The sequence below is a fragment of the Acanthisitta chloris genome, unplaced genomic scaffold (assembly GCF_000695815.1).
Source record: "Acanthisitta chloris isolate BGI_N310 unplaced genomic scaffold, ASM69581v1 scaffold10160, whole genome shotgun sequence".
Lineage (NCBI taxonomy): Eukaryota > Metazoa > Chordata > Aves > Passeriformes > Acanthisittidae > Acanthisitta > Acanthisitta chloris.
Genome location: NW_008652199.1, coordinates 4,538 through 13,819, shown reverse-complemented (window position 1 = coordinate 13,819; position 9,282 = coordinate 4,538). Strand labels below are relative to the sequence as shown.

The following is a 9,282-nucleotide window of genomic DNA, read 5'->3' as shown; positions in this document are numbered from 1 at the left end:
CCAACCCCTTCCAGCCCCCTCCAACCCCCTCCAGATGGGTCAACCTCAACCCCATGTGACCACAGCTCTCAAGGCTGGGGATGAGTTTGGATGTTCCAGAGGTCCCAACGTGGTAGTCGAAGGGATAAAAGCTTTGGAAGATGAGTTTGAAGAGGGGGTTTTATAGGTTGGGCAAGGATTGGAGGAACTTGGTCCAGTAGAAGTTGTCCCTGCCATGGTCTAGGTGGTCTCTAAGGTCCATCCCAACCCAAACCATCCCATGATTCTCTTCAGGATTCATTTGGTAACGCCACAGGTGGTCAAGGATGTTCCAAAGATCTCCAGTTCTCACCTGGAGTAGTTCCCACGCTGACTGTTGGCACTTCTCCTCCAACTCATGGATCTGCTTCCCAATGGAGGAGATCTGCTCCGAGAGTTTGGTGATGTTCTCCTCCTGCTTCCTCGTGATCTCCTCGTCCAGCTTCGCCAGTCGTTCCAAGAGAAGTTTCTCCTGCTTTTCCACGACCTGGTGCAGCTCCTTGGCACAGGCCATGACCTTCTGCCTCTCCGTGTCCACCTGTTCCTACAGGTCGAAGGGATGGTTGAGCACAGACAGAAATTCCATAGGGAATTAATTACCAGATAAGGACTTTTTCCCATGGTTTCTAACCTTTGCCCCCTCAAACATTCCAGGTGGCCTTTGACCAAAAAGAGACTCATAAAAGGCTTAGTCAGCGATGGAAAACAGGGATAGGGAAAACAAGGCAGGAGCGACACAACCAAGTGATTCCCATTTTCCAGCTCTATTCCAAGGGGGGAAAATCTGGGAATGTGTCTCCCACTTGGGGAGCAGGGAGATAAGAGAAGGAAAAGGGGGGAAAAAAAAAATCCATTCCCATGCAGGGGTGGATACTCACCAGCAAATCCAAGCTCTTCCCTTCCTCAACCGTTTTCAGCTCCATCAGCTTTTCCCTTCTTTCCTTCAGGATCTCCACATGAGCCTGGAATTTCTCCTGGGTGGACAAGAAACACTTTGGTGCTTCCTGGTCCTCTTCCAACTGCTCCATCCAGAGCTACCAGGAGCACAGAGCCGGAGGTGACTCTCATCCAACCCTCGTGTCCAGCACAGGGAGAAGATTGGAGGTGTGAAACCCAAAGGTTTGCCAGGAAAAACGCTTTGTCCTAGTCCTCCTCATCCCTACATCACTCCCAGCCTCTTGGAGACCTTCCAGCCTTTTGGAGACCTCCCAGTCTTTTGCTCCTCATCCCTTACACCACCCCTAACCACTTGGAGACCTCCCAACCTCTTGGAGACCTCCCAACCTCTTGGAGACCTCCCAACCTTGTGCTCCTCTGCTGCCTCCTCGATGGGAACGGCAGAATGGAGCCGATGCTCCTGGGATTCCCGGCACACCAGGCAGATCGGAATCTGCTCCTCCTCGCAGAACAACTTCAGAACTTCCTGATGCTTCCAGCAGAACCTGTCCCACCTCATCCCATCCCTGGATACCCTCAAGCTAAGCCTCCGAGCGATGCCGATGATCTTGGCCAACTCTCGGTTGGGTCTCAAGTTGGGTTGCGGCGCCGTCTCCGAACACTGAGGGCAAGGGTAGTTTTCCTCAGAGTTCTCCCAACACTGAGTGATGCAGGAACGGCAGAAGTTGTGTCCACAGTGGATGGATACAGGATCCTGGAAAAATTCCAGGCACAAGGAACAGGAAACTTCATCCTGGAGGTTCTCTGTAGGGTTGTCCTCGGCCATGTGTGATGACGGAGCAGCTTTCGTTTTCCGCTCTGGTTGGTTGTTTCCGGTGGTTGTTCCTCTTCTTGCCTTGGGGGAGGGGTGGGAGAGCAAAGAGCAACTCCTTTATGGAGCTATTCCAGGGATAGACCGGGATGGAGCTGCTCCGGAGCAGCTGTGGAAGGGAGATAGGAGAATCCTCTTCTCACCAGGAATGTGGTGGGTTGGAAAGGGATGGAGAGGGGAAATAAAGAGACTTCGTTGTTTTCCTGGTTTGGAGGGGATCTGATTGCAGCTCCTGGATCTTCCCTCCCTGATCCTTCCCCCTGGATCCATCGGCAGCTCCTGGATCCTCCCTCCTGGATCCTTCCCCCTGGATCCACCTGCAGCTCCTGGATTCTCCCTCCTGGATTCTCCCTCCTGGATCCACCTGCAGCTCCTGGATTCTCCCTCCTGGATCCTCCCTCCTGGATCCACCTGCAGCTCCCAGATCCTCCCTCCTTATCCTCCTCCTGGATCCTCCTGCAGCCCAGACCACCCTGGAAGTTCTGGGACCACCCTGGAGGTGCAACCAGGAAGACTTTGGCCATCACTACATCTTCCTCCCACTCCCTCCCAACTTGGACCACCTTGGAGGTACTGGGACCACCCTGGAAGTTCTGAGACCAACCTGGAGGTGGTGGGACCAACCTAGAGGTGGTGGGGACCACCCTGAAGGTTCTTCGACCAACCTGGAAGTTCACAGACCACCCTGAAGGTTCTTTGACCACCCTGGAAGTTCACAGACCACCCTGAAGGTTCTTCCACCAACCTGGAAGTTCACAGACCACCCTGAAGGTTCTTTGACCACCCTGGAAGTTCACAGACCACCCTGAAGGTTCTTCCACCAACCTGGAAGCACTCTGAAGGTTCTTTGACCACCCTGAAGGTTCTGAGACCACCCTGCAGGTGGTGGGACCACCCTGTGGTTGCAACCAGGAAGACTTTGGCCACCACTGAAGGGTGACAGGAAGGGCAACGCCTTCCTCCCTCCTCGTCGTCATGGTGGGGGGAGGAGAGGGAAACCGAAAGCGTCTCCTGTCACGGTCACATCATCCTCCATGGCCACGTCGAGCAGAACCTCCAACCTGCCCAGCGAAGTCTCCTGTCCCATCTGCCTCGAGGACTTCCAAGATCCTGTGTCCATCCACTGTGGCCACAACTTCTGCCGTTCCTGCATCACTCACCGTTGGGAATACTCCATGGAAAAGTTCTCCTGCCCTCAGTGTTGGGAGACGACGTCGGAGAGAAGTCTCCGCCCCAATCAGGAGCTCGCACGGATCCTCCACATAGCTCGTCGGCTCAGCCTCAAGGGGAACCTCCTGGACTGGGAGAAGAAGAAGGAGAAGGAAGAGGAGGAAGGATGTGAGAAGCACCAGGAACCTCTGAACTTCTTCTGCAAGGAGGACCAAGTTCTTCTCTGCGTCATCTGCCGTGAGTCACGAGCTCATCGCTCCCACTCCGTGCGTCCCGTGCCGGAGGTTGCTCAGGAATACAAGGTAAAGGGAATTTTTTCCAGCTAGGAGTCAACCCAGAGGGTTGAGGCTCTCGTAGCTGGGAAATTTCTTGTCCTTACCCAAGGGTGGAAATGTCCTCCTAGTTCTTCTTCCTCAACCTGGTGTTCTCTCTCTTCTCCTCCTCCAATGATCCAGAGTTGAGGGAGTTGAGGTCTTCATCCTCTTTTCCCACTGTGGGATTCCAAGCTTTGGTGCTTAATGGACATCCCTCAATCCCAGATATTCCTTAAATCCAGAGGAAGAAAAGGAGGGAATGGGTTTTCTGGACCAAGAGATCTCCAGGAGAAGTTCTGGAGTGAACCATAGCGTTATCGCTATCCCAGAATGTGTTTTCCCTGGGCTTTTTTTCAGGGAAATGAGGTGTTCGTTTTTCCTTCCCTCAGGTACAAATCCAAGCTCAGCTGAAGGTCCTGAAGGAAGACAGAGATAAATTCCAGAAGTTCAGGGAGGCTGAAATGAGGAGAAACTGGGAATATTTGGTAAAGGCTCTCGAAGCACAAGGATTGGGAGGGGATATCTCCCACGGGAGAGGTCATTCCTGGAGCTGGAATCCTTCTCCAGGTGGACTTGGCTCCTTCTTCCCAACCCATCTCTGCTCCATGTGTGTTCCTCCTTCAGGAGAAAACCGAAGTAGAAAGACAAAGGGTCCTGTCCCAGTTCCAAGGGTTTCGCCTGGTCCTGGAGGACCATGCCTGTCATCTCCTGGCTCAACTGAGGGATCTGGAGAAGGACTTGGAGAAGATGCAGGAAGAGAACATCACCAACCTGACCAAAGAGATCTCTCGCTTGGATACTTGTATCCAGGACGGAGAGGAGAAGTGTCAACAACCAGCCAAGACCTTCCTGGAGGTGAGGGAGAAGGTGTGGAACCAGGTTCTCTCAGGATCTTGATCTCATCATCCCATGATGACCATCTTGGAGCAACTTGGTCCATTGGGAGGGATCTCCACCCTTGGCAGGAGGTTGGATTGAGGTGGTCTTGGGGTGTCCCTTCCAATCCAAACCCATCTATGGTTGCCTCCATCCCAAATCCAACTCTTCTCCAGACCCAACTCTTCCCTGTTGGTGTCTCAGCAGATGTTGGACTTGATTCTCTTGGAAAACTCTTCCAATGTCAATGTGTCAATGATTCAAAGACTAACTCAATGAGTTGTCTCTTCTCTTTCTCTTCCAGGACATCACCAGCACTTTGAGAAGGTATGAAACAACCTGAGGTTCTCCTCTCTCACCAGACTGGACTTGGAGGGGGTTGGACCTTGTGTTTGACCTCACTTAGAGGTCAAATATTTGGGTTTGAGGAGAAGAACCTGAGCAAAGACATCTCTGTACCTCATCGGGAGCCAGAGCTGATTGTCCTGAGCTGTAGGTGTGCCCAGAAGATTCCTTGGATCCTCTCCCTTCTGTCCTTCTCTAGGTTGGAAGAGGAGAACCTCCAGCTGCTCCACTCACCTCTTCCAAAGCTGGAGAAGAGAATCAACCACTTGAGGGAGAAAAATCTTACTCTGGAGAAGACTCTGAGGAGCTTCCAAGGTATTGAGATCAAGCAAAAGGATGTGGTGGTGACTTCAGAGTGGTAGGACAACTTTTTTGAGGTCATGTTCTCCTTGAGAACATCTCACACCCAATATCTCCCTGAGACCTTCAGCGAGTGATGTCTTCTCCTCCTCTTCTCAGACCTTCACATCTTTCTTCTCCTCCTTTCAGACATCCTCATGTTTGAGCTTCCGGAAAAGAGTAAGTTCACCTCTCCTAGGGATGAGGGAATGGGAAAGGACCAACCTGAGGTTGACCACAAGTTGAGGAAGATGATGGGAGAGGAGGGGAAACAAAACTCCATGAGGAGTTGGAGTATCCTCACCACAAAGTCTTGGTAGACCATCCCTTGCCCTGCAATCAGGGGAAGGAACCACGTCTAGTCCTACAGAGAGGGAAGAGCATCCCGAGGTTCTCCAAGGGTGGTGGGAACAGCTTTGGTTTCCCTTGGCAGTGCCGGTGACGTTGGATCCCACCACGGCTCATCCCCAGCTCATCGTGGCCGCGGACGGGAGGAGTGTGAGGTGGGAAGACAATTGGTTGGACTCTCCCATGGAGGTGTTTGGTCCCGATCCCTGCGTGTTGGCCCACGAGGGCATCACCTCAGGGAGGTTCTGCTGGGAGGTGGAGGTATCTCCTGTGGGCTCCTGGGCTGTTGGGGTGGCCAGAGAGTCCTTGAAGAGGAGGGAGGAGGTTCCTGAGAACCCCGAGATGGAGTTGTGGTCCATGGGGGTGTGTGAAGGTCAATTCTGGGCTTTGACCTCCTTGGAGCGCATCCCTCTCTACCAAGTCCAGGTCCCCAAGAAGGTCAAGGTGTCCTTGGACTACGAGAAAGGTCAAGTGGCTTTTTTTGATGCTGACAAGAAGGTTCTGATCTTCACCTTCCCAGCAGCTTCCTTCAAGGGGGAGAGTGTCCACCCTTGGTTCCTGGTGTGGAGCGAAGGGTCTCAGATCACCCTGTGCCCCTGAAGCTCCTCCTGATACAACTTCTCCCCCCTCTTTCCACCACTTAGAAGGACTTCTACCTGATGAGGTCCTAGTTGGGGCCTCTCTGTCCCTCCCTGGTGATGTGGAACATCTCCAGGGGTCACTAGCCCAAATTTGGGGGCTGAAAACAGAACCAGGTCTGGTCCCACCACATCTTGAACCATCTTGACCCTCTCGTCCCTTCTCCATCATGACCTGAGATGAAGTAAAAACGACTTCATTCTTTTGTCTCTGGTGTTTGTTGCTTTTTGGGCCTCGATTTCGAGGGGAGGAACTAAATTTTGCCTTCCCTAAACCTCATTCCTGGTGTTCCCACTACAAAAGATCCACCGGATCCAAAGGAAACCCCATGGAGATGACCTAGGGACGTACCTAGGAGCCACCACTGTGAGGACATGGAGGAGAAAACCATGAGGTTTTTTTATTCTTAGCCATATAAATTCCAGACGTTCCGAGGAGAAAGGAGGGAAGCGTTGAGGCTTGGGAACACCTGGTGTGGAGGTTCCATCAGTGATGGTGTTACTGTGGTAACTTCTCACCTCACCTGGGGTAAGCAGGAACCCACAGAGCTGATGGCAACATCCAACCTGGTCACCAAGGGACAATTCCACAGGGAGGAAACAGTTGGATGAGGGCAATTCCATCCACTGGAGGGTGGGAAGGATCAAAGTGAGGTGGTTTGGAGTTTCGGAATCGCTTTAGAGCCCTAGGATTTGTGACCTCAGTTGGGAACATCTCCACCTAACCAGGAAAACCTCTCCACGGTCCCAGGAGGACAACTCAACCTCCAATTCCCATTCCTCCTGCTCCTCATGGTTCTAAGGGACACCACCTGGTTGTCCCATGATCCCAAGGGGACAACCTAACCCCCAACTCCCCATTCCTGATGCTCTCCATGATCCCATGGAGACGCCACTGAGTTGTCCCCCGAGGCTGTAGGAGGTGGAGGACACTCCTCCCCAGTCCTAAGGACACAGCCGGAGGTGAGACCTCATCCCCACCACCCATAACCATGGCCTCACCCTCTCCCCACTGAAGACCACCCGGGAGAAGATAAAGAGAAGACCACCCTCCTCCCCATCAAAGAAGGCCACTGTTCCTCCAGAGTAATCCAGGTGGACGCTGACCCTGCGTGGAACCCAACGGAGAGGTAGAAGCGTCACCTTGTTGACCGTCAGCGCTCGGATCTGCCCTCCCCACTTCTCCAAGGCCCAAATCCCCCCGTGAGGACCGAGGCTGAGGTGACCTTTACGTTGGATGGACTCCTTGGCCACCCCCACGGCCCAGTCACCTCCGTCGCCCACGTCCACGGCCCAACAATGTCTCCCGGCCACGAAGCTTTGGTGACCCAACACGAAGGGCCAGTAGTCGAAGCGTTCGGGGTTGTCAGGGACGTGGCGACGTCTGTCCCCGCGGCACACGCTCTTCTGGTCTTCTGACAGAAGCAGATCAGGGTGGGCCGTGTCTGGGTCCAGGGTGACGTTGGCTGGAGGGATGGAGGAGGGGCAAGGAGGTCAAGGGTGGATCTGAGTCTTCCTCAAGGCTTGGAGGGGCAGCAGGATCCAGGTTGGGACCCAAGGGGGGAAATATCCCAAGATGAAGTGTCCCCAAGGTGAAGCATCCAGCCAAACCACCTCAAGATGAAGAACCTCCAAGACAAACCACACCAAGGAGAAGAACCTCCAAGCCAAACCACCTCAAGATGAAGAACCTCCAAGACAAACCACACCAAGGAGAAGAACCTCCAAGCCAAACCACCTCAAGATGAAGAACCTCCAAGACAAACCACACCAAGGAGAAGAACCTCCAAGCCAAACCACCTCAAGATGAAGAACCTCCAAGACAAACCACACCAAGGAGAAGAACCTCCAAGCCAAACCACCTCAAGATGAAGAACCTCCAAGACAAACCACTCCAAGGTGAAGAACCTCCAAGACAAACCACCACAAGATGAAGAACCTCCAAGATGAGGAAAAATGTTATCCATGGGGAAAAAAACCCAACAAAACCCAAACCTAAAAAATCCCAAGGAAAAGCCACAGTGATGGCCAAAAAACTTGTGGAGAAGTTGGGCCAAAAATTGACACCGAGGGAAGGAAAGAGGATGTAGGGAAGTGATTTCATGGGATAGAAATCCGGTCTGGAGCAAGTTGTCTCCTGCCAAGCCCAACTGGTTGGTGGTGGCTATATCTTCCCTATCCAAGTACCTTGTAGCTTCCCCAGGGTTTCCTTCAGGATATTGTTCCTCCAGGAGAAGTGACAGACTGATCCAGGAGACACATTCCCAGGCAGCTGGAAAGTCACTTTGCCACACCTGGAAAAGGAGGGAAGGAAAAAAAACCACCAAAAAGCTCCTCACCTTGGTCAACTTTGAAGGAACCACCAGATCCAAGAGGATGGCGGGGGTGGAATGTTGGGTTTCATCCCATCCCCTTTCTCCCAAACCTCCAAATGTCCCTCTGTTTTAACCACTGTTTTACTCCTGTTTTCCTATGGAATCTCCTGCTTGGAAGGACAGAGATGGAACGGAGAGTCAAGACTGGATTGAGGTTAGATCCGACCCGGAGGTCATTCCAAGACCAAACCTCCTTGGATCATCCCCAAAATGTGACCAGGAATGGGATACAGCAAGATCCAAAAGACCCTCCTGGATTCCTGGTTTTCCCTGGAGAAGAGGAGCACTAGCAGCACTGGTGAATTCCCTTCTCCATGGATATTTCTCTTGGAAAAAAACTCCTCCATGAACTTTTTGGGAGAGGCCACGAACCTGCTGATGGAGCTCTTGACATCCTGAGGGAAGAAGAAAGGAGAGGGAAAAACATCTCAGGATGACTGTGAGTTTTCTGGGATGGATCCTATGGATCTCAGCTCCTCATCCATAGGAAACCAACAACATTCCCACAGTGATTTAACCTTCTTTTCCCTCAACTTTCCGAGCTCAAACTTCCTTCTCCTCATCCCTTTGGAGCTTCCAACTTTCCAGAGGGAACAGGAGTAAAGGGAAAAAAAACAACAGGGAAAACCCCCAAATGATCGATCCATGGGGAACTTTTGCCCTAGAAAAAGGTTGCAGGTGACAAGTGATGTCACAAACCTGATGTTGATTCTTCTCCTCCCTCTGTTGTCCAGGTGTATCCAGCCGGGAATTCTCATAGCTTTGGGAAGCATTTTTCACCTGACGCTTCCCAATCTCATTTTTCAGGTCTTCCAACTGGAAAAGGAATAACAGCTCAAGAAATCTAAGGGAATTTCACCTTCTCTTGGGATCTGCAGCTCCAAATCCCAGCGAGGTTGAGCACTTGTCCTCTCCTTCCCACCACAGAGGATCCTGAGGAAGTCATGGAGAGACATTTCCCACGGGAAAACACACATGGAAGCAGATCCTGACTTGTCTTCCATGAATTCCTATGGAAATCTGGGGTTGGGTGAGGGAGGGAGGGAAAAAGATCCAAGCCGGTGCGACAGAGGATTGGGAGATGGGAAAAT

General features: G+C 52.3%; 3 protein-coding genes across 3 annotated transcripts; 1 reads left to right on the top strand and 2 right to left on the bottom strand.

Annotated features, from left to right (window-relative positions):
* Positions 1-331: 331 nt before the first annotated feature.
* On the bottom strand, positions 332-1,778 carry LOC103803802 (E3 ubiquitin-protein ligase TRIM39-like; the record flags this gene model as incomplete). The annotated part of the gene is made up of 3 exons (XM_009076382.1): positions 1,322-1,778; positions 897-992; positions 332-562 (listed from the first exon to the last, which is right to left on the bottom strand). Coding segments are annotated over exons 1-3 (747 nt in total), but the record flags the coding sequence as incomplete, so codon positions are not given.
* A 1,039-nt stretch (positions 1,779-2,817) lies between these two features.
* Positions 2,818-5,778, top strand: LOC103803780 (tripartite motif-containing protein 10-like). Its single transcript, XM_009076361.1, has 7 exons — positions 2,818-3,258; positions 3,660-3,755; positions 3,895-4,125; positions 4,451-4,473; positions 4,691-4,806; positions 4,981-5,010; positions 5,264-5,778. Exons 1-7 carry the CDS (start codon positions 2,821-2,823, stop codon positions 5,776-5,778), a joined length of 1,449 nt encoding a protein of 482 aa, XP_009074609.1. The 5' UTR covers positions 2,818-2,820.
* Positions 5,779-6,761: 983 nt separating this feature from the next.
* LOC103803791 (butyrophilin subfamily 1 member A1-like) lies at positions 6,762-9,007 on the bottom strand (the record flags this gene model as incomplete). Its single annotated transcript, XM_009076370.1, has 4 exons — positions 6,762-7,282; positions 8,004-8,110; positions 8,564-8,586; positions 8,891-9,007. Coding segments are annotated over 4 exons (768 nt in total), but the record flags the coding sequence as incomplete, so codon positions are not given.
* Positions 9,008-9,282: the final 275 nt, after the last annotated feature.

What these genes read in the sequence shown, in the direction of transcription:
- LOC103803780 (XM_009076361.1), top strand. Translation starts at nt 2,821, where the DNA reads ATGGCCACGTCGAGCAGAACCTCCAACCTGCCCAGCGAAGTCTCCTGT. An exon ending in GGAGAAACTGGGAATATTTG is followed by an intron (nt 3,756 to 3,894) that starts GTAAAGGCTCTC and finishes TTCCTCCTTCAG; the next exon opens with GAGAAAACCGAAGTAGAAAG. An exon ending in GTTTGAGCTTCCGGAAAAGA is followed by an intron (nt 5,011 to 5,263) that starts GTAAGTTCACCT and finishes TTCCCTTGGCAG; the next exon opens with TGCCGGTGACGTTGGATCCC.